The sequence below is a fragment of the Scomber scombrus genome, chromosome 20 (genome assembly GCF_963691925.1).
Source record: "Scomber scombrus chromosome 20, fScoSco1.1, whole genome shotgun sequence".
NCBI classification, from domain to species: domain Eukaryota; kingdom Metazoa; phylum Chordata; class Actinopteri; order Scombriformes; family Scombridae; genus Scomber; species Scomber scombrus.
Window position 1 is genome coordinate 21,599,702 of NC_084989.1, and position 23,478 is coordinate 21,623,179.

The following is a 23,478-nucleotide window of genomic DNA, read 5'->3' on the forward strand; positions in this document are numbered from 1 at the left end:
ACTCAAAAATTATCTTTTAAAAGGAGATTTTGTTTCAGTTGTGTTGGTTGCTTGAAAAAGTAGTAATATTTAGACATTATTTAGGGTTAGAAGGTTAGGGAAAGGCTGCAAATGTGTAAAAAAACAACTCAAAAATCATCTTTTAATAGGAAATTGTGCTTAAGTTGTGTTTCTGATGCTGCACTTCTACATTTAAATACAAAAAACACTTGAAAAAGTAGTAATATTTGGACATTATATAGAGTTTGAGGGTTAGGGAAAGAGGCTGCAAATGTGCAAAGAAATAAGTGGTGTTGGTTGCATGAAAAAGTAGTAATATTTGGACATAATTTAGGGTTAGAGGGTTAGAGAAAGGGAAAGAAGCTGCAAATGTGCAGAAAAACAACAAAAAAATGATCTTTTAAAAGGAGATTTTGTTTAAATTTTGTTCGTGATGCTACACTTTTACACTCACATCTAAAAAACCCTTGTAATAGTAGTAATATTCGGACACCATTTAGGCCCCAATCTCCTCACATCAAATGGGAACGCGGCTCATTTGTCGCCCTCATGCAAAGCGTTAGTGGAGTGGAACAACAGGAGGATGAAACACTGATTGTCTGATTGTCTCATGAATATATAACGCGCCATTTATGCCTAAACTGTCCTCGTGGCAGCGGTAAAAACACGGCTATCTTATTAACAGATCGTCGCCATCGAGCTCTCGTCATGTTCATGCGGAACGAACAGGCTAACGGGAGGGGGGAAGAGGGGGGGGCCTTAGTAATTATTAAATGCTTTAAGTGCTCCGTGTAATACTCGTGTATGTATTTTGCATAAGTGACGCTCTGCTGTCATGTCGGTGGATGAGAGGAGAGAAAGAAGAAGGGGATGAGCACAGACACGAGAAGCTTCTTTTTTCAGGAGGTTTGGTTGATACTCAATTATGTATTTTAATATTTTAATAATGTGATATAAATGGCGGTTATGAGCACCGGACAGCTCACTGAGGCTCAGCTGCTTCTCTGGCAGAATTAGGACATATTAATTAGGGAATAATGAGCATTTCTATAAGTAGGTGTTTCTCCTGTTTGTTGGGTCTTACCTGCAGATGGCTGACTGGCTGTACGCCGGCCCCTCGGCTGCGCTGAGCGCCTGGCCCACCTGAGTCTGCGTCAGGCCCAGGGACAGGCGGCGGATCTTGAATGCTTTGGCGAATTCACGAATCTCCTCCAGGTTGACCCCGTCCACCTCGCTGGGGGCGGTCTGCGGGTCTACAATACAACACACACACACACACACACAGGTTACATTTTTTTTTGTATTATTAGCCCTCTGCTCCTCCATCGCTTACCTCGGAGTGAATGAAGCAAACATACGTGTGATCGAGCAACTTAAAAAAAAAAAAAAGGAAAAAAAGAGAGAAAGAAATAGTCTTGCTCTTGGGTCAGATTGTATTATTTCTTTCTTTTTTTTGTCCTTGTACATGTGTCTAAAAGAGATGTTTTTGAAGAATAAATTAATCTGAGGTGTTGAATACAGGCGTGCCACGACTCTCTGACATGCAAGTTTAAATCTTCAATCTCAAACACACAAAAAGCTCATGACACAGAGCTCGTTAATTCAATAGGAGGACGGATCCAGAGCAGATGAGATACTGTAGATCTGCTGATTCTTCTACTTCTTTTAGTTGTCTGTGTGAATACGTAGCAAAGTGAAGCTAGCAGCCTCCAAAATAAACATTAAAGAATACATAAAGACATTATTCCATCCATCTGACCCCTCAGTGAAGATGGTTCAGGCCTGCAGCGCCGCTACAAACGATACACAGACCACATACAAAGAAATGCTGTTTGTGAATCTTCCGCATTCGAACACATCTAAAAAAAAAAAAAAAAAAAATCCACTGAAGCATTTTGAAGAATTTCCCTGCTAATAAAAAGTGATTTCACATTGTACATCAATGTCAGGTGCCCTGGCATCCTGCTTACTAAAGCAAAGTTTGTGCCTCTGAATTATTCATCTTGGTCATTATCAATGAATTATTAAAGGAATCCTCCAAGCGTATTTAAGCAAAAATCTATGGGGGCTGCCATCTCGTCGTGCCTCATAAGTGACGTGTAGCGTGTGCGGCGTTGCTCCAGACGTGTGAACACTTGGAAAAAGACGAGGGACTAAGGGAAAAAAAAAAACAAAAAAAAAACTACGAGCTGACTAAAATGGGAGGGATGAGCACTCACAGCTTCGGGTCCCATCATCTCCACATTGATGAGCATCTCTTCATCATCGTTTCCCCTGCGGAGTTTATTTACTTAGACCGCTCCGAAAAGACTAATGGTGGAGGAGCTTCTCCCTCATGGATCCATATTTGTTTAAAAAAAAAAACGCAACCCCCTGAAAATACGTTTTTTTAAGGATTTAAATCATTATAATTTGTTTGGCGGTAATGAAAAGTCGAGTGTTCCGAGACAAACAAAAAAAAAGTGAATATTTCTTTTGTGAAACAATAGCGACGATCAATTTCTGGGCTTTTTCTACACACGGCAATACTAAACTAATAAGCTTAATAATTACAGGTTAAACACTCAATTTACTTGAGCTTTGGGAAAAAAGGACAATAAGGAACAAACATCGCTCTTATAAATTACACGTTAGGCTCATGTTCGTCTCGTCTGTCTTTTAACTTTAAAGAAAAACAATTTGCTTTGTGTTAAAGTGTTAATTATAACTCACCTGAACTCAACTAAATGATGAATGATGATGAAAAGTTTGTAGTTGTGACCCACCGGTTGAGAATTAGAAGTAGAAATGTTAGAAATGTGGACTTTTCCCCTCATTAAGAGACCAGTATTAAACTTATATTAACATTTGATGTGTATTTGGACACATTATCTCGTCAATGTTAAAGTTATTTAGGTGAAGTTGTTTTGCTTGTAATGTGATGTATAATATTAATTTAAGATAAGAAAGATATTTTAAATGAATTAGAGCTCAGACACATTGTTCTGGGCGTGGAAACAAAGATTTTGCTCACTGATATCAAAAACACATATCTCTTATCTCTAATCTCTATACATACTTCCTGATTGGCTGAACTTTTGTAAATGCCTCAAAAAACATTTGAAACTGTTTTATAGGAAGAGAAAAGATGTAATGATGTTAAAAATACAGATTTGGCTTGTTATAAGAGATAAATAAGCAGATTTGACTAATGTTATGGCATATTTAGCACGTAATAAGAGATAAATAAGCTGATTTTATGGCATATTTGGCACATAACAAGAGATAAATAAGCAGATTTTACTGATTTTGTAGCATATTTGGCATATAATAAGAGATAAATAATATGATTTTACTGATTTTATGGCATATTTAGCACGTAATAAGAGATAAATAAGCAGATTTTACTGATTTTATGACATATTTGGCTTATATTAAGAGATAAATAAGCAGATTTTACTAATTTTATGGCATATTTGGACTATAATAAGAGATAAATAATATGATTTTACTGATTTTATGGCATATTTAGCACGTAATAAGAGATAAATAAGCAGATTTTACTGATTTTATGACATATTTGGCTTATATTAAGAGATAAATAAGCAGATTTTACTAATTTTATGGCATATTTGGACTATAATAAGAGATAAATAAGCTGATTTTACAGATATTATGGCATGTTTGGCTTATAATAAGATATAAATAAGCAAGTAACACAGGGACTCAGGATATTAAAAGTGGGGGAAAGGTAATTTTTTATTTTTTTTTGTTTTACAAATAGCATCTTTATTGGCGGTGTGTTAATAACCATATTTTGCACATACATACTTCTTTGTGCTTACGTCTGCTGCTCTTGTGAAGTCGTAGTTTGTGCTGCTTTTATTGTCTTCTGCTGACATCACTGACTGTTTTATATTTATCGTAACTGACACGTCTCATAAACAGTGTTTTTTAAACCTGTTTCTTGAGTTTTAAGCTATAAACCTGACCACAGACAACAGATGAAAACTAAACCTTTAGAGCTAACTCTGGCATATTTACAGTAACGTCCCTGCACAAATAAACTAATAAACATCTAGTCCATGAGTTTGTGCATTTGTTGTTATTTCCTGTTTTATTTTGTAGTCATCTTAATCTCTCATTTCAGAGATCTTCACTTCCTGTCCTCCTGTGTGTGATTACCTGTCCTGCCTTGATTAGTGTCACCTGTGTCTAATTAACCCACCTTCCCTTGTGTATTTAGTCTGTGTGCTCACTTCTCTTCAGTTTCCTGTGAGCATCCCGGCCTTTTTCTAGCATGAATTCCTTTTTATTTGACCCAGTTTAGTGTTTTTTTGACCCTTTGTTGTTTGGTTACCTCTGCCTAAACCTGACTGTATACCTGCATAACCTGATTTATCATTACACTTATTGGACTGGAGTCTTGCTCTGGAGTCTGCATCTATTGTCAATCATTACACAATACTTGTATTTTTGCAGGAAGAGGTGGAGTTAGGTGACTTTTCGGACTGCGTGCATGCTCAGTGAACGTTCCCCTTGCAATAAAAAGAAGCTTAAAATAAACTAAACTCAAAATATTGCTGATAATCTTCTTTCTGATTGACATTTTCTCCATTTGATTATTTGAAAGAACACTTTAGACACTTGTTTTCTTAATGTGTTTCTGGCATTTTGGTGTTTGTGGCCAATGACATTTCATCTTCTCTCTCTTTCTCTCTCTCTCTCTCCTCGACTCTGCTTCTGTCACAGGGTTTTATTTTTATGTTGTTTTTCTTTTGTGTATGTACGCTGTAAGTGATATTGAGAGGAAGCGATACGCCTCGTACTCAGCATAAAGCTTTAATTCTATTTGCCGCTGAAGCCGAGCCACGATGATTTTGTGCAGGCTCGAAAAACGGTTTACAAGATGATGTTTGTTTTTTTTTGTTTTTTTTCCTCCGAGCTACAAGTAAACATGAACTAAACACAATGTCTACAACGAGCTGATCAATGGCGACTTGTTCTTTTATTAAATTCAGAGGCATTGTAGTTGCCTTTGAAATGAGTTTACGTGGAGTTTAGGGGAATCGACTGACAAATAAAATTTATCTGAATAAAACAGCTTTTAGAGGCAATAGCGGGCACGCTGACAGGCTGCGGCCCCGGTGATTTATAAGGCTCTGCCAAAAGGCCCACGCATTTGAGAGAATGAAACTTATGTTCATTATACGTAACACACGCCACTTTGGATCGGCTGATATACCAAAAAAAAATGACAGTCGGCTGGGGGAGAAAAAAATAAAACGATGTTATGAAGCAGGGGAATCAGTCACAAGCTGTCCACACAGAGTAATGTAGGTGAGTCTGCCTGTTGAATCTGTTGTGTTTAAAGGGGGAGTTCACCTGAATTATGAAAAAGACGCTGTTCCTTTGATTACTAACAGTGTTTTTATTGGCCCAGGCTTTAAAATATATAGATGTTTCTATGGTAAAGTGATTCAAAACACTGAAAAAATGACTTTAAATCATATCTTTTAGAGCTGCAATGATTAGTCGATTAATCAGCGGAACTATTTTGATCATTTTTTAAGCAAAAATGCAAAAATATTGCTGGTTGTAGCTTCTCAAATGTGATGATTTGAAGCTTTTCTTATGTCATATGTGATAGTAAATTACATATATTTGGATTTTGGACAGTTAAAGGCATTTTTCACCATTTTTTTGACATTTTATTGGACAAATGATTCAGCAGATTCACTGATAATGACAATAATTGTTAGTTGCAGCTGTAATCTCTTTCTAGAAAACGATGTCCCGATAATGCACAGATCATGTTGACAACAGTTTGCATTGGGATGATTTATTACGTGGTCTGTGCATTAAAAAACCTTCATCCTATTGTATGATTCCTTGCTATTTGAGTATATATTTGATTATCCTGGTATAAATCATCAATCTCATCAAGTCACTTCATTCATAGCATTACTTTCTTACAATAATCTGCCAGAGGAGACAGAATATTTCAACCAGTTATATCAATTTATCTCAATTTGCTAGAAATGTGGGTCTGTATCTTGAGAAATGAAGGAATGAGAATAAATAAGTTGCTACTTTAGATTCAAGAAGAATTAAATATGGTTTTAGAAAGTACTTCAGACTAATTTATTGGCATCAGAAGCCATCAGAACAAACTGGGATGCTGTTACAACACTGTTACAACACTAAACCCTCTTCCACACATAAAAAACGATCACAGGGAGTCCAATCACAGATATAAAGGAGATTTTTGCAGTGTGGATTATTAAGAGTAACCACGATAATGTGAGAAATGTTGCTCTTTTAACCCTGATCATCGCAATCTATTAAAGTGTATTCACCTCCATGCTATTTGAGACAGAAATATCAAAATCTGGGCAAATAATACCTAAAATCTGCATGACTACACCCTACTTATATGTAACAATATCTATATTTTTCTATGCAGGGTAGACTCATCTTTTAGCACTTATTCACTGTAGGCATGTTGTGTGTGTTTTTTGTGTGTGTGTGTGAAACAGTTTCGGACACTTACTGCTGACCAGCTGCCCCACGCTGAGAGCCGAGGAAGAGGAGGAGGTGGAGGAGGAGGAGGAGGCCTGGTGGAGAGGACTCTGTCTGTGGGGCATGTGGAGCAGGTTGGGCTGAGACGATGCGGGGCCTGTCTGACCCTGCTGGGCCTGAGGCAGCTGGACACACACACACACACACACACACACACACACACACACACACACACACACACACACACACACACACACACACACACACACAGACACACACACACACAAAGAGAGAGAGAGAAAGAGAGAGAGAGTTGACACAATATATTGACAGTATGCAGTAGAGAACAAATATCTTTTATTCCCTCTGTGCATCATCAGAATAAGCATCATTTACTGTAATCATGTCATTATAATGATTGGCTTATTGTATTAAATCTAATCAACCAATCAGCAGCTATTAAATTAGCCACTTAGCAGGTGAATGTAATCAGATTTAGCTTGAATCTGCCTCGATTTGCTATGAAAAGCAGAATAAAGCGTCAAAAATCTGCTCAATAGACTAACAGACGCTATGTTGTGTTATGCTATGCAGTTTACTACTCTAACAGGAAGTAGATGCTGGTTCAGCACAGGTACTCCGCTGTCTCTATGAGCTTCGTAATCGCCTCCGTGCACAAATCAACTCCAAAAAAACATCCAGCTCATGACAATTAGAGTCGTCGTGTCTCGTCATCAGAGCGACGAGGCCGCTAATAACGGCGAGTCTGCATTTGGAAAATAATAAAAAAAAAACAACAACAACAACATGTGGACACAGCAGTCCCCCGTATCAAACATAATTCATGATCCACAAGCCGTGCGTTCTGATGGCGTGAAAAAACCGATGTATTTTCATGTTTTATGCACATTTGAATTGCTTTTACAAGATCAAGATGGTACGTCTTCACTTTTAAAAGTGGTGGGGGGAAAAGCTGTCTGTGCCGTAAAGAAGCTAGGCCGGCTTCTTCTCCTCTTCTCTCTCCTTTCTTTGCTATTAATTATTTTCTCTGTGGCATGTGTTTGTTTGGATGGCGGCGGCGGCGGTGGTGGTTTAGGAGGGTGAAGTGGGGGGGGGGTGTCAACAGCGATGCACACACTGTCAGGACTGTTGACAGGCTCGGAGAATTATCTAGCTTCACTGGAAATATTCTAGACTGCAGACTCTGACAACCGTAAATTATGCCCGTGGAACAATGTGTACATGCGGGGAGCTTTGAAGTGGAGACAAAAGCATAAACATTATTACAAATGCAATAATTCATTCAAGAGTGTGATCTGGTGTGTATTTTTAAGGAGGGGAACCACAATTAGGTGTCCATCTGCCCGCCAGTTCATCCATTCTGCACTGTAATGCTGAACTTTTTTACTCAGTAATTCTGCCGCTGACTGACATCGTCATTATCGAGTCAATAACGTTTTCATTTTCGCCCGCGTGCGTGCAAGCATTTGACTCCTCACTTTGTATGGATTCCTTAAATTGGGGGAGCGCGGTGTGTGTGTGTGTGTGTGTGTGGATGCAAAATCTAGCATGCTTATAAAAGTAGAAGTTGTGTGTTTTGGTCGTCGTTCCTTTAAATCAAAACAAAATACTTCTCGTTCAGGTCAGAGAGGACAAAATTATAAGGCTGGAGAAAGTGATTTGAGGAAGGAGGGGTGAGTGAAATGGAAAGAGGAAAAAGAGAAAGAAAGAGAAAGAGAGAGAGGGAGCGTTTTGAGCTTGTGGGGTGATGAAAATTGTTGTTTTTTTTTAGGGTGAGGGTGGAAGGAAAGGGAGGAGGAGGAGGAGGGTTTTGGCTCTCTCTCTCTGAGTCTGAAAGGTTGGCTGACAAGTGCTTCCCCCCCTTAAACATGCACATACACACACTGAAACATGCAAACACACACATAAACATACACACACACATATATTTAGAGCGAATGCACCAAAAAAAGCTACAATTTCTCCCGAGTGGAATGATGCAAATAAGCGTTTATGAGTGTTGAAGCGGGAAAAATTGGGGAGGTGCTTGAATATATCCAATTGCTTCCGTGACTCCACTAGGTGTTGCTCATTCAACAGTTTTAAAGGCGGAAGAGGTTTGTGGATCATTGTTGGTCATTTGGGCACATCGGTATAATATAAACTCCCTTATATATATATATATCTGTGTGTGTGTGTGTGTGTGTGTGTGTGTGTGTGTGTGGGGGGGTGTGTTTGTGTGTGTTTGTGTGTGTTACCTACCTGCTGTCCAGGCTTGATTGGTGACAGCGTGATTCCCTGGGTGTTGATGACAGGCAGGATCTGATTGCCGATCACCGTGGCGATGATCTGGCCTTGAGCGTTGGTCAGAAGCTGAGGTGTAATTGGCTGTACCTGCAGTGCTGGGTTGCCACCCCCTGATTGGCTGGAGGGCCCTGCAGAGTTGGGCATCAGTGGGATTGTTCCAATTATCTACAAAAAAAAGAAAGAAGGGGAGTGTAGTAGAGGAGAAGAGAGGAGAAGAGAGGAGAAATCAGCTGGGCGTTTTTAAAAAAAAAGAGGAAGGAGCAGAGAGTGTAAACGCTACTGGAGGTATCAGTCTTAATGATCTCTGCCGCTGTGAGCCTCTTCTTCTTTTCTTTTCTTTTCTTTTTTAGGTGCTTTTTTGGAACAAAGTGAGGAAACATTTTGAGGCTTTATGAGGCTAATCAGAGCTCGCTTTGGTTTGTGAGTGAGAGAGAGAGAAAGAGAGAAAGAGAGGAAGAAAGAAAGAGAGAGAAACATGCACAAGTGTCCACTGATCATCTGTCACTGAGGTGGTTTTACAGACTGGAGCAAGTGAAGCCAAAGCACACTGCTGGGAGCACACTGCAAAGGTCAACGCTGAATACCTGTGTGTGTGATGGTGCACACCACTGACTGTATTATCCATCACCAGGCCGAGACCGGGATGAGTGTGTGTGTGTGTGTGTGCGTGTGCCTGTGTGTGTGAGAAAGTGTGTTTGTGCTTAAGTGTCTTTGTCTGTCTCTGGTGAGAAGGAGTGTGACTGCTGAGAGACAGAGACTTCCATTTCACCCCCCCCCCCCCCCTCACCCCTCTCTCTCTTCCTCTCTCACACATACAGGCAAAGAGCAAGAAGTGGGAAGAAAGAGCAAGAAAAGAAACAATAAGAGGGAGCGAAAGAGAGCATCAGAGAGTGAGACAGGACCCTGTGTTTCTAATTCAACTCTCAGGGTCCCAGGGGTACTTCACCCTCCCACCCCCCTCCTCCTCCTCATCCTCCATCCCCTGCTCTCCTCTCCTCTGTGGCTGTAATCAGGAAGGGCAGATCAAAGGGGGCGGCAGAGTGTCACTGCAGCGTTTTAGCTCTCAGAGCTGCCAGAGTGTGGCCAAGAGTGGCGCTTTAGGGGGGACTTAGCGCCTCTTCACCATGATGAAGGTTAATGTCATCTGGGGACTGGTTCTGGGCAGCTCCTGAGCAGCCGTCGCCCCAGCCCAACACCGCCCCCCACCACCCTCCTCCACCCTCCTCCACCCCACTCACCCTAACCCACTGACAGCGCTCCTCCACCAAGCCTCATTACAGCAGAGAGCGGCTCAACGTCCATCATTTTAAAATTCTGTTATTTGCTAAAAAATGTCATCTTCCTCTTCATCTCATTCTTTAAGTTTATATTTCATCTTCTCCCTAAGCAACGTAAAAATCACAAGCAGCGCCCACATAGCATAAACCGAGCCTTTCCTGGCTCCCTAGTCTCTCTCTCTCTCTATCCACCACTGCTGATGTGTTTTAATGCGCGGTCTGCCTCCATCCCTCCCTCCTCCTCCTCCTCCTCCTCTCTCCCCCCTGTCTCTTTGACATAATAGGGAGGGATCAGTGAGAGAAAGGTGGGCCGACAATCTGTAATTCATCCTTGCCACGGCTCATTTGCTTACGTTGCTTCGCATTAGGGGAGAGATAATTTATCTCTCTCTCCGCGCCGGCTTTACAAATTCGCTGTAATGCTCTCCTGCCACTTAGCATATTTTATTGCCCTGCCTGACACTCGTGTCTCCCGAGTCCCACTGATCCCGCTTTGCATGCCACTGTGGCAGGGAACTTGTTCCGCTCAATTATTCATCGTCATTGGACTAAGTGGTTGTTCTATAAGCATAATAAAAGAGCGGGCGGCTGACAGCTTAGCTCTCGTCCTCCTGTACCCACGATGCAATGCTTCTCCATCTGACTGTCTCAGGCAGATGTTTCACGGCAGTGTCACAAAGCTCTAAACTTCTGTGTGGTGACTTATCATCAGAAGGGCAGGTTTTTGTTATGCAATAGCTTTAATGGGAAGAGATGAATGCAGTAATGTGTTTTACAGTGAATGGGCTCCATTTATAAAAAGTGGTGTAGAGTTTATACTTTAACTTAATTGCATCTCAATAACTGGAGTATCAACAGAAATGTGTCTACAGCATCAAGTATGAAGATCAGACACTGTTTGATCAGATGTTTTCTAATCTGTATCACAAAATATTTTAAATTTTAATCTTTATTTTACTGGGACAAACTTTATTATTTAATGTTAATGCACTGAGCAGTTTGTCTTCCAGTTGACCGTGCAACTTTTGTCATCCTGGGTCAAAATCAACCTTGTCTTTTTTTGACTGATGTTAGACCTTTTTAGCCAACTCTATTCCAACTTATTACCACAAGTTTTTAGATGTATTCTTTTGGAAATGATGGTCAATATGCCTCATTGAAATGATACTATATCTCATTTTTAAGTTAATGCCTGTTTTCCTCACAGGTCAAAATCAACCCGAGGAGAACATGAGGGTTAAAAAAGGGTCATATTACCCCCAAAGAAAGTATTCTTCTGGTATCAATACTGAAACTTAGCTGTAACATTGATAGCACTGATATCAAAAATGTTCAAATGATACCTAGCTGTGTTACTGAGAGCGTTTCTGTTGCTCATTGGGGAACGTTGGGTCACTTTAAATTAAATTAAAGATCGGTCTAGACATTTGAAAAGTGCCTAGAGATAACTTTTATTGTGATTTGATGATTTACCACCATCTGCTTGTGTTTGTATGCTTGTTAATAAAAAGTACTGGTTTGGTGATGGTGAAGTTGCTCCAGTAGAATATTCACTTACTGTGCAGCATCGTCTGAATTTGGTGGATATGTGTGACAATTTCAGCTTCAAAATATCTGTTTGTGTGTTCCTAATTGAGTCGGTCCTTAAGGTGCAGTTTCATCCATTTCCTAAATAAGCAGCCTTCAGGACCTTCCTTCTCTAACTCACTGTTGGCTATCTTGTTGTTTGGCTTCCTGTGTTTGTTTCCCGCTCCACTTTATACGGCGTGTGAGTAACGCTTCTCCTCTCCACCCAGCAGAACTCATTAAGATTATGCTGCTCTTGTTTCCACAGAAATGTCATCTCATCTCTCCAGCCAGGGCCAATCTGTGTCTTTAGCCATGGTCGCCAGGCAATATCTCTGCCCATTTACTCTCCTCCGCTGTTCATGCGGTGAATTGGGGAGCCGAGAGGGGAGGAAGGAAAACCGTTTGGGGAAGTTTGGACTCGCGTCAACACACAAGTCCCCCCCCCATAAAAACACATCACATTCAGAGCAAATCAAAGACTAAAGCAGCAGACTCATAATGCTGCACTGGGTGTCCATTTTTACAGCTTATACAGAACATGGTGGGTAGTTACTTCAAAAGTTATCGGACTTCAGTATCAGTTATATTTTCCCAACTATACAGCAGGAAACATACAGTAGTTTAGAGCCAACTATTTAGATAGCTTAACCCTTACATACTCTTCATATTCAGATATATTCAGACATATTCCCCATCATAATTAGTCTCTATACATAATTGTGTGTGTAATTTTGTGTATCAGCTGCCCCAAAACACTTTTAGAAAGTTGTAAAATATTTCCATTGTTTGTATATTCTGGGTCACATGAAGATAAGTTGTTAAATTTATGGCTAAAAAAAGTTTTTAATGCTTTTTTTCTTCTTCAAAATGGGTCAAATTAGACCCTGAACAGTATGTTAGGGGTTAAATAGGGTTTAAATGCTGCAGCTGGTTGCACCTTTTGCTTCTTTACTAAATTGTTTTTTGGGTGTCAGTCAGATAAAACAAGTGACCTAGGAACTTGTAGAGCATCGATAGTTTAATTGATAATAAAAATAATCAATAGTTCAGTCCTCCCCCCTTTCGATTGGATTTACAGCTACAAGATCAATATCAGTTTACACTACGGTTGCACTAGAGCATCCATCAATACAAGGGACGCGTCTGTGCTGTGGGTTAACTGTGTGTACGTTGCTTACCGGCTGTTCTCTGCATTAGTGGGAGGACTGGGAGTGTTGGGAATGAATGGGATAGATGGTCTAATTGGAGCAAGGCTAGGGTTTGCCACACACACACACACACACACAAACACACATACACACGCCTAAACCATTTCAGGGGTAATTACACCTTTCAGGATGTATGTTACTATAAATTAAATATCCCCCATTTTCCCGCCTCATTTTTAACCCCAGGATACAACTGCAGGGAAAGTCCGAATTGGAAGATTGAATGGAACATTTTCACAAAAATGCCAGAGATTTATAAAAGAGGGGGAAAAATATCAGGACTTAACAACATTTCTGGCTTTTATCCTCAGCCTAAATTGCCGTTGTAGAGGTGGTGAGGATAAAAGAACCTCACTGATTCTCCTTGGAGAATAAAATGACTGGGGCCAATATAATTAAGGTTTAAAAACATATTGAACTCAAAACGTCCATCAAACCCGGCGCTTTTCAAGGTCCCCAGAGCTCTCTCTCATGAAAGGGTCTTTTGACAAAGTTGTAGAGGGAAATTATGCGGTCAAAGACAGTATACCATGTTTTAAATTCAAGGAAAGGTGACTTTTTACTAACAGAGCACAGCCATGATGGAGATTGTTACTTAAAATTCCAATTAAACACTAAACCGAATGGATAAAAGCAGTTTTTTTTAGTGAGTACAAACCTTGATAAAAGGTACTCCTCTGACTTTTTGCTTTTCCATGCTGACTAAAGTTTTTCTCTTCACAGTACGAGCCTTTGAGAGCATGTTTGTTGGACCTCCAGCTTTGTTTGAGGTATGTATTAGGCTGTATAATCTCCTCAGTGTTTGAGGGAAGATGGGGGTAAAGAAGGAGGGGGGTGCGCTTCTGATAGGGTAGTGCATGTTTCATAGGCCTCCGTCTGAATAATGTTGTGGAATAATGAGGCGGGGAGCAAAGGCTGTAGCCCAGGGCTTTGACCGTCTCTGTGACCTGATTATGTCAGGGAGTGTCAGCCGCCAAGACACTACAAAAGCACAGAGCATCCCATCAAGTCCATATCCACAGTGATCTGTCCCCAGTGCTCCAGGCACCTTGTGAGCCAGGGAAGTCCATACTGTCTCATTAGCAACGTTTAGCATCAAGCACCAGCGCACAGACAACACTTAACTCTAAACAATGAGGCACAGTCACACTGGTGGTGCTGAAACTTAACTCCATCATGTGTATCATTAAAAATTAAGCCTTTTTTTATGTGTTTCATGTATCAGATGTGTTTGTTATATAACGTATTACTGCGAGGACGGTGCAACGTGTTAAAAGATGAAACAAGGGGTTACGGTAAATAACACAGAGTGGCATGAAAGGGCACATTGTCCATACAATTTTCCTTTAATATGTGCTGTGTGCACCTGTGATAAGATGATTCATTAGATAGGGACCCACAATGACAAGCATCATCGTTCAAGCCTCTGGCTACTGATGGAACAATTCTGCAGCCACCCTGTAAATATGACAAGGTCAGCGTTTTACTGCGACAGCCGCATGTGGATAAGAGAAAGAAGGGCTTTGTTTATTCCCCCCTCCAAAAAAAGCTTAATATATGGTGCTCTGGCTACCAGACTGTAGACAAACAGCTTCAAGACAACAAACAGACCCACCACTAGAAATCAATGTGGAAAGATCAGAAATACTATACAAATGTTTTTATTTGAATTGCACCCACATGATAAAGTGGGACCAGAAGCAGCTTTTACAGACTGGTTACCAAGGAAACTGTTGTGCCTTTGTAGTATTTAATTAGCTGTGTGTGTGTGTGTGTGTGTGTGTGTGAAACTGGCCTCACCTGTCCTTGTGCGTTGGTGACCAGCTGTCCGGAGGCTCCTTGCAGGTTCGAGAGGGCGTTCCCGAACACCTGAGAACCGGCGGCGATGGATCCCATGGCTGCTGCTGCCGCTACCGCCGCCTGGCTGGCCAGAGGATTCAGCTGGTGAGGGGGCAAAGGCAAAAAAACAGCATTCGTCAAAGCTTACAATGTGTTAATGTCACAAATTCCTACAATAAAAAAAGCAGGTTTCTCACTTTTGTGTAGCCGAGGGCCAGAGTAGGTTAACTGCACTGAGGTTTGTAAAGTTCAGTAGTGAGGGCTATGCAGTCCATCATACAGTTCCCAGAGGTCTGTGCTCCTGAGCCCAGTGGGAGGCTCAAGGGTAGGGAGGAGCAGTGAAAACGGGAGGGCGGTTGTGAATAAATGGCCATTTTACCACTCTAAGTGCTTCCTCTGGCCCCCGGAGGCTCCCCACGGGCCCCCGAGCCGAGTCTTTTCCACCCCTGCAGCAACAGCAACGGCCCCCCGAACAACATCCCCGCTCTCACAATAGAGAGCATGCGGCCGGTGGCCATGCATCACCCGTATTATCGTCAACCGCCTCGATACGCTTCGACTCTCGAATTCCTCCTGCGTCATGTGACTACACCGGCACACTGATACTACTGCTACTGAAGGAGAAGGAGGGTTAAAATGACCGTCTTTACCCCCGCTGTAATGGACTCATCTGGTCTGGCCTGTGGTTGTGAAAAGAGGCTCCTTGCATCGGAGAGAGGTTGTAGAGCCCCGCCACATCGCCAAGATTACCCATATAAATCAAGCTAACCACTTATTAGGAGGCTGAAAATGCACTGCTGATTTGGTTGTAGTGCAGCAGAGCAAAGTCTTATTAGGTTGAGTAAGTAGATCAAAGACCATGAAGAGATAGGAGACCTCCCAATTACTCACCAGAATAGAGAATAGAAACACAGGCAGCCTGCTCCCTGCTGCTAATATTGTTGGCAATATTCAAACAAGGATTGCTTGAATTAGAAAGTAGAGTTTATATAAAAGACTTAAAAATAGCGTCTAGAATGTGTTTTTTCTTTCCTTTACTGAAAAGCATCAACTTTCCCACACTTTTCTTGCACTCTGCAGAGAGGGAAGGGGGAGGGGGGGAGGTTCAGCTTTTGTTCATCTGAGATCATTCAGTTGCAATTCATCTTTTATCTTATACCCCACCACCATATATTATTACACTTTCGGAAATCAAATGATGAAAAAATGCCACCGTGCGATCAATACTTTTTCATTGACAGTAAAGGTTAAGCACATTAAGAATGACACTGCATTTGTCTTATGAAATCATATTTCATGTTGGTGGCCTCAAATTGGCCGTGATTGATATTGCCTCCCCTCGTCTGAAAGTCATCCAGTTTTTTCCTCGATAATCGCAAGATTGTCTTTTATGTGTCCAACGCTCGTCCTTCACAAATCTTAACGTCTTCTAAATGTTAAGAGAAAGCAGCAGCAGCAGCCTGATTGGGATTTACTGCTAAAAGCTCCAAAGATAACAAAATATAAGTCAACCTAGAGTGAAGATTTTGATAATAATGGACAGTCTACGTTGATGAGAAGTTCCTCAACTTACATGAATTTTGGGATTTGATCTTATTTGCTGATTTACTGTCAAGGTTCATTAAACTCAGAGAGATAACCAAGCATGAAAGATGCATTTATTCGCCATTTTGCAGACACTGTTTGATAAAAAAATGTGATTCTACTATAAAATCTTGACATTTCTATCTATATTTACTCATGTCTGATCTTCCTAACACAAACAAACAAATGTATTTTCTTACAATTACACTGCAAACATGCTAACTGACAGATAAGCTTTTACTATTTAGCCTCTGCTTTACCAAACTGTCCTTTGCCAAAACGCTTCGTGCAATACCTGTTGTCGTGCGTTCCTAATTGCGTCGGTACCTAAAGTGAAGTTTCATCCATTTCATAAGTAAGCAGCCTTCAGGAGCTTCGTTGTGCAGTAACTAATATCACGGCTGGATGATAATTCAGTATCACTGTGTCATTAGGATTCATTTATATATGGTGATTATATGGGTTTTATCATGTTCATCTATCTACAAATGAGTGAATCCAAGTTAATCTGGAGGGATGTCTAAAAAAAATGAATATGCAATATCTCTGGCTTCTTCATACTTATGTTCTCAAAGACTATTTAATTTGCTTAACCCTTCAACAGGCAGCGTGCACCAGGAGACTCTTTAACACCCTGTTAGGAGCACGATTGCCTTGAATTTGGTAGAATTAAATCTTGTGGTTAATACTTTGATAGAGATTAATATGTGTGATATTAATGATCAGGGAAAGCAAGAATGTATCACCATTATGACCATTTTTATACCTTAATATGGGCGACGTATCCTGGTGGAGATACAGCTCATAAAATCCAAAATATATTAAAAATATTTTAAATTAATATATATTTATGGAAATGTTTTACTTTAGTTGCAAATGAGATAACATGTAACATCAGTCCACTCCTGCCTGTTTAAGGGTTAAGATGTTATAAAAGAGCAGAAACTAAAAGCTGTAATAAAGTATGTTGACCACGACCACAAAGTAATGTGTAGTGACGTTTCCTTAGATGTTAAAATAACTTTAAAAAATGGGAGTTTTTCATGTTATTAAAAGTCAACAAGATCATGAAGCAAGATGGATTTGGACAGTAAAAGTCTTACTATGAGCACACACAAAGAAAGACTAATTCTTGGTGGAAAATGAGATGTTAATTATTTACGTTTTATGTACCTCGATGATACTAGTTCTCTCATTTGCACCTAAGTAAACATTTCCACAAATAATTTTTAAAATATTTAGTATATTTCGGATTTTAAGAGTTGTATCTCCACCAGGATACGTTGCCCCTATGAAAGGTTAACACCAATACTTAATTAACATACGGCCAATTTGGGGTGACGGATACAGAAGAACTTTCTTTAAGACGTTGATTTCACCTCCACTTCTAACTTTAGAAGAAGTCAAAGTATTTGAGAAGATTGATTTGATTTTAATTTAGAGGCCTAAACCAGATACTAAATACAGGTAATGCTAAACAAATAAACCATCATGACAACCATCCAAAAGTAGCCAACTTATAAACATTAAAATTAAACAACCTCTCCATTCTGTTATCATCAGAGCACCAAAACATCTCACAGACATGTAATTAAATATCTGTGTTCCTAACTCATCATAAAAAAGGACAATACAGAAGAAGAGGTGACTCATTTTCAGCTTCTCCAACCTGTCATCTTCTTGAATGTTTTTAAATCTGCTGACGTCAAGGTTCAAGGGAAGGTTTACTGTCCTCAACTGTACAACTAAGGAGCTTTAACTTCTTGTAAAGTTTACTGTAACATAACTGTGCTTGTAGTTTAGGGGTATATAAAACACTCATGTTGATAAGAGGGGTCTTTAAGGCATTTTGGTGAACACACAGTATTATAGGTGTTGTTGTGAGAAAAGCCACCGCGGCCCGGTGAACAGAGTTAAACACACTGATCATGTGATCCGCTCAGCCAAAGCACACCTAGAGTCCTCCCATGAAAAAAAAAAAAAGAATCTGCTGGTGCTCGGTGTCATTGTGAGAGTGATAAGCTGTTTCAGAAGCTTTCAGATTTATTGTGAAACATTATCATTGTGTTTTCATTCGATGATAGCCCTTTCAGGTGCCGTGTTATTCTGGTAAATCTGGGTGAAAAAGAGAGAGCAAGGCTTTGTTGCTGCATCTGCTGGCACTGTGGGTAATATGGATAGCAGTTGGAAGAAGAAGAAGAGCCAGGAATAAGGAGAGGCGAGGCTGTGTTCAACACCTAAACAGGTGATTTTCCGCCACGGTGACTCCTCTCAACACCTCGGCGGGAGGCACAAAATGACAGACCTGGCCTAGCATTTGTACTGATTGCATGTGTTGGAGGAGATAAACAGTGATCTTCCAGTTTGCAGAGCCTGCAAGTTAACCATTGTGTTTCGTTCTTTTTCATTCGCCACAAAAGAGAGAGAGAGGGAAGGGCGTTAACAGGGTTTTTTTTAGGGTCAACCCAAAACACACACACACACATGCACGCACACAAACACATGCATGCACAACTGCTGCAAAAACAAACAGAAGTCAGTGTTTGTTTAAGAAATGTTTTAGGTGTTAAAGTTAAATTCAGACTCAAGTTCTTTTGTTATTACATTCTCCATGTTGTACAGCAGCATACCTTGGCCTCCATTAGATCATGTGACATTATCTTGTCACCTTAAAGTCACTGCAACTCCTATAACTCCCTGCCTGCGCCTTCACAGCTTCTATAGCCACATACATAGGTCTACGCAGGGATCAACGGACACTAAATAAATGTCTCTCATAGGGAAAAAAGAACCCTTGCAAATTGTTAAAAATGCATCTTTTCTCCGTGTGGTATGAAGGGTAAGGAATCTAAACTCCGCCGGGCTCTCCGTCGTCTGTTTGACCATGAGGGTCACCTGGTGCAGCAACCCGTGTAATCTCAGCAATAGAGGGAAAAATAGCGTCCCTGCAAACCGTGGAGAGACCCCTGGAAACTAAAAATTGTCTGACACAAACTAACTGGAGTTTATTCTTGGTTGTGCTCTTTTCATGTGGCCGTTTTTAAACTTAATTGCTTTTTTTTTTTCTTTTTTTCTCCTTTTTCTTGGCCTGCGCAAGACACACACACATATAAAAAAAAAAGAGCAAAGATAAATGGTCAAAGTGGTTCACACGCCAGAGTCGGGCAGATTTGTCTGGTCTCAGGCTTCAGTGGCGTGTAAAATGTATTTTCTACTCATGTATGATTCAACAACAGAATCACACATGTATCTTAAAATATCTTCAAGAATCAAAAGAGAAGAAAATACCAACAGAGACTGATGTAGCTAATTAGTGGCCAGTAATGTTTTTAATTGTCAATTAACCTTTACATACTGCTCAGGGTCATATTTGAACCATTTTTTACATTTGAGAGCTGTAAAAACACCATATACACATTTCTGCAAGGTGGATTATGTCTAATGTGACCATAAATATACAAAAATTGAAATAAAATGCATCATATTTATATTTTTGTGCAGCTGATCAGCATTCAAACATGTTGCTGTATTCATTATATACTCTAAAATGTTCTCCTGAACCATAAAATAGTGATTGTAAATGTCTTTTTTCCCATATTATACACTCTTCATTAAGGATTAATCAAACATTTATTAATGACTGATTTATTAATGACTTGCAGATATATGTATAAAGGGTGGTTTACAGCCCTCAAATGTAAAAATGGGTCCAATTTGACCCTGAACAGTATGTAAAGGTTAATTGACAATTAAAAATATTACTGGTCACTAATTAGCCACATCAGTCTCTGTGGTGTTGTCTTCTCTTTAGATTTTCTCTGATATTTATGAATGTGAATTGGTGCATAGACTAATTATGAGTCAGAATATGATCAGTATGTGAGGGTTAAAGTCGCTAAAACTGCTTTTTGGTAATTGTAAGTGATTGAAAGTAGAGTATTATCCTCCTAGAACTGTCTTTAGATGGTTGATTGTTCATTAAAAGGTGTAAATAATGCACCTAAATGTCAGATAAAAGCTCAAATCTTCATGCTTTCAGTCGTCATTCGGCCAAAAGCGTCCGAATGGTTTAAAAAGTACAAATGAACAGTCTCGCTGCTGTTCCTGGAGGAGAAGAATGTCCTTTATCTTTGGAACAACAAGGAAGTTTCCCCCCTCGTTCATTTTGAGCCTCACATCTCTGTCTCCTCTCTGCTCTTTTCCCACTCCGGAGTGAATGTAATCAGCTGTGACATGAGAAAACACGTTTTCTGTCTGTCAGGACTCTGCTAGTCTTCCACTGACAGTCCTCTGCTGACTCTCCTCCTACTCCCACCCCCCCAATTCGGCCTCTCTACCCTACCTCCCTGTCTCCCCCCACCTCCCTTGCACATCCACAGTGCTTATGAACATCAAAATGCCATTAGGCCCTCCAAAACACCTCTGGTCCCTTGGTTGGCGGGGGCCTCGCACTGCGGTCGTGCACTCTGAGCCCCTCTGAGCGCCGTCTGTTGCTCACCACTGGGCCTCTGCTGCAGACGTTGTGAAAAATAAACCCCTTAAAAAAAAAAAGGAGCCGTCATTTTTCTTTGAGGAGAAGTTCCGGTCAGTGAAAGACGGATAAAAACACAATAACGCTTCATCCAGTTGACGGTCGGACGTTGGAATTGGTTGCGGCAGCGTGGGGACGGCGGCGGTTATAGTGGATGTGGGCGTGGAGGCGGCTGAAGTGGCACACGGCCGGTGGGAGGAGGGGGGTGCGGAGGAGGGGTGCTAATGGAGTGATGTCATAAGAAACGCCAGGATGACAGCTAGTTAACTGGGGAGGTTTGGCTGATCAAATAAAATGCATTAACTCCAGGAAATGGATATCACAGGCAGCCTCAGAAATGGCCATATCTAATGAGGCTAAATGCAAATGAAGTGGGAGAAGAGTCGTGAAAACGTTTAAACTAACTATAAAGGGATGATGGAGTGTCGGACAGTGGCCGTCAATCACCCCCGCTCATTACCTTCATGTGAAATTAACAGCGGCTTTAATCATTACATAAAATCTGCTCGGGCCCATTTGTTGATAATTGTGAGTCGCCGAGGTTCAGAGTGGGTTCTTTGTCATCAATCACGGCAGAAGCATATTTCCTCTGGTTTAGGAAGAGGTGGATGGAGGGGTGGTGGGGGGGGGCAATCTCACTCACACACTGGGCGAGTAAAAAAATATAAGTTATACTACTATTCCTCTTACACGATTCCTCTTCCTGAGAAATGATCTATAATATTTAGCTGTTTCCAGATGTATTAAATTTGAAACTACTTGGTGATTAAGTATCCTCGGGGAAAGTGCTGACCATTTCAGCTCATGATGTGACATATTTGGTGCAGTTATTTCTGTTCCACACTGGCGTCGGCTGGTTGGAAATCATAGCGGCGTTAAACCGGTGTTGCAGTAAATCTATTGCTGCTATGGCTACGACTTTACAGCGGATACCTGCTTTATTTTTCTTTCAAAGTTGCTGCGAGAGGATGAAGAATAAAATCATTAAGAGTCATACGATCAGCCTATAAAGAAATTATGAACACTATTATTTTTGCTGTATTATTAAAAAGACTCTTCCCAACCTTTACCAAGACAATTACCTCCATATTCAATGCGTAATAAAAACATATTTCTTGATTTGAGGAGCTCTGTTTCAACTGGAACGACTGCACAACATTTGTTTTCGTTTATGGTGGAGGAGGAGGTGGTGGTGGTGGTGGGGGGGAAATGGCATCTCTTTTCACTCTGCTGTTGTTTGACATATAAATATAGCATTTGAATGACTTTAATATCCTCCTAATCAATGTCCAGTGATCTTTTGATGTCCTCAATTCAATATAGGAAGGGTCATCCATGCCGCAGCTTTATAAACACAATAAAGGTAAATGATTACTCTCCACTGTGGTGTCCAAAAATACGGCCAGTAATGAAGAGAAATGGAGGAGTTTGAGGGGGAGGCCTGTCATCTGTCATTGGCCAACTCTAAGCCCTGAGATTAATCACGAGAGAGGGGCTCTGTGGCTAAGATGTGGTCACCCTTGATCGATAAATAAGCCTCCCTCCCCTCCCTCAACGTCTCTCTCTCTCTCTCTCTCTCTTTTCTCCAAAATATACACAGTCGTTGGCACAAGCTAAATCAGCGTAAGTGGAGAGATGAATCGATGACATTTACAGCCGTATTTGTATTGATTACACGAGTTTTGACTTCCAGAGCCTCCCCTTCCTCTTTCTGGAGTTGACTTAAGAAAATGCGACGATCTTGTATTCAAGTTGAGTTCATTTGCAAAAAAAAAAAAAACTATCAATTTGAACGTTCCCTCCTCCCGTTAAACATAAAGGGCATAAAATCACCCACCAGGAAAATCAAAAATGTTCCTCATAGAGTCCGGGGCAGAAGAGTTTACAGTTTAGAGGAATTTAGCCTACTATATGTTGCAAAAGCACACCAAATCTAGCCTCTGTTAACCATGACTGAAAAGACTGTGGAGAAGAATTTCTGATAATATTCTGCAGGGACCACAAATGGGACTTTTGACTTGGTCTATGAGGAGGGCATAATGCAATAACATTGCATTAAAAGAGTCTTTTTACAGCGTGGCAGCGCTGCACGGCTGTATTCCTTGTGTGAGCCCGGTGCTCTGTTTGCGGTCACTAATGGGCATCAGAAATTACAGGCAGTGGAATCGCGCCCCGCGGGGGGACTGGCCTCCTCAGCGGAGCGAAGCACTTAGACAGTGTCTGGGAGGCTGCTGGAAGAGGAAGGGGGGAACTCAATGTCACAACCCTGCCTCATAATTAAAGAAACCCTATTCCTTATCCACTGTTAGGTGAGCCCTAGCTTGGTGCTCCATCTGAGGGCTCCCCTGTGGGCGTCTAATGCGTGTTGCCCCCAGTGTGCATGTGGGCTGATCGGGGGAGAGCTTGCCTTTCTGCTGGGTGTCTGAGCCGGGAGCCCTCTGCCCGCCGCAAGAGTAACAGGGCCGAGTTTAGAAGAATCACAGACCTCAAAATCAAAAAGAAAAAGTAAAGGAAATATCAACTTGGTGAGCCTAAAAAACCAATGACAGCCAAAAAAAAGTAGGTGTATGTAGGTGTAATTCTGAAAAGTGAAAGTGCCTTTACAGTTTTCCAAATGATCCTTCTGAAATATGATAAATTTAAGTTGCTCCTTATTTAGAAA

General features: G+C 40.8%; 1 protein-coding gene across 1 annotated transcript in view; it reads right to left on the reverse strand.

Moving 5' to 3' along the window:
• The window catches only part of pou6f2 (POU class 6 homeobox 2), a 73,915-nt gene that overhangs the window by 5,668 nt on the left and 44,769 nt on the right, over nucleotides 1–23,478 (reverse strand). The window contains exons 6-9 of the mRNA XM_062441409.1: nucleotides 14,663–14,803; nucleotides 8,764–8,973; nucleotides 6,533–6,686; nucleotides 1,085–1,253 (exon numbers count right to left, since the gene is read on the reverse strand). Coding sequence (XP_062297393.1) covers nucleotides 1,085–1,253; nucleotides 6,533–6,686; nucleotides 8,764–8,973; nucleotides 14,663–14,803 — 674 coding nt within the window. The remainder of the gene's footprint in view (nucleotides 1–1,084; nucleotides 1,254–6,532; nucleotides 6,687–8,763; nucleotides 8,974–14,662; nucleotides 14,804–23,478) is intronic.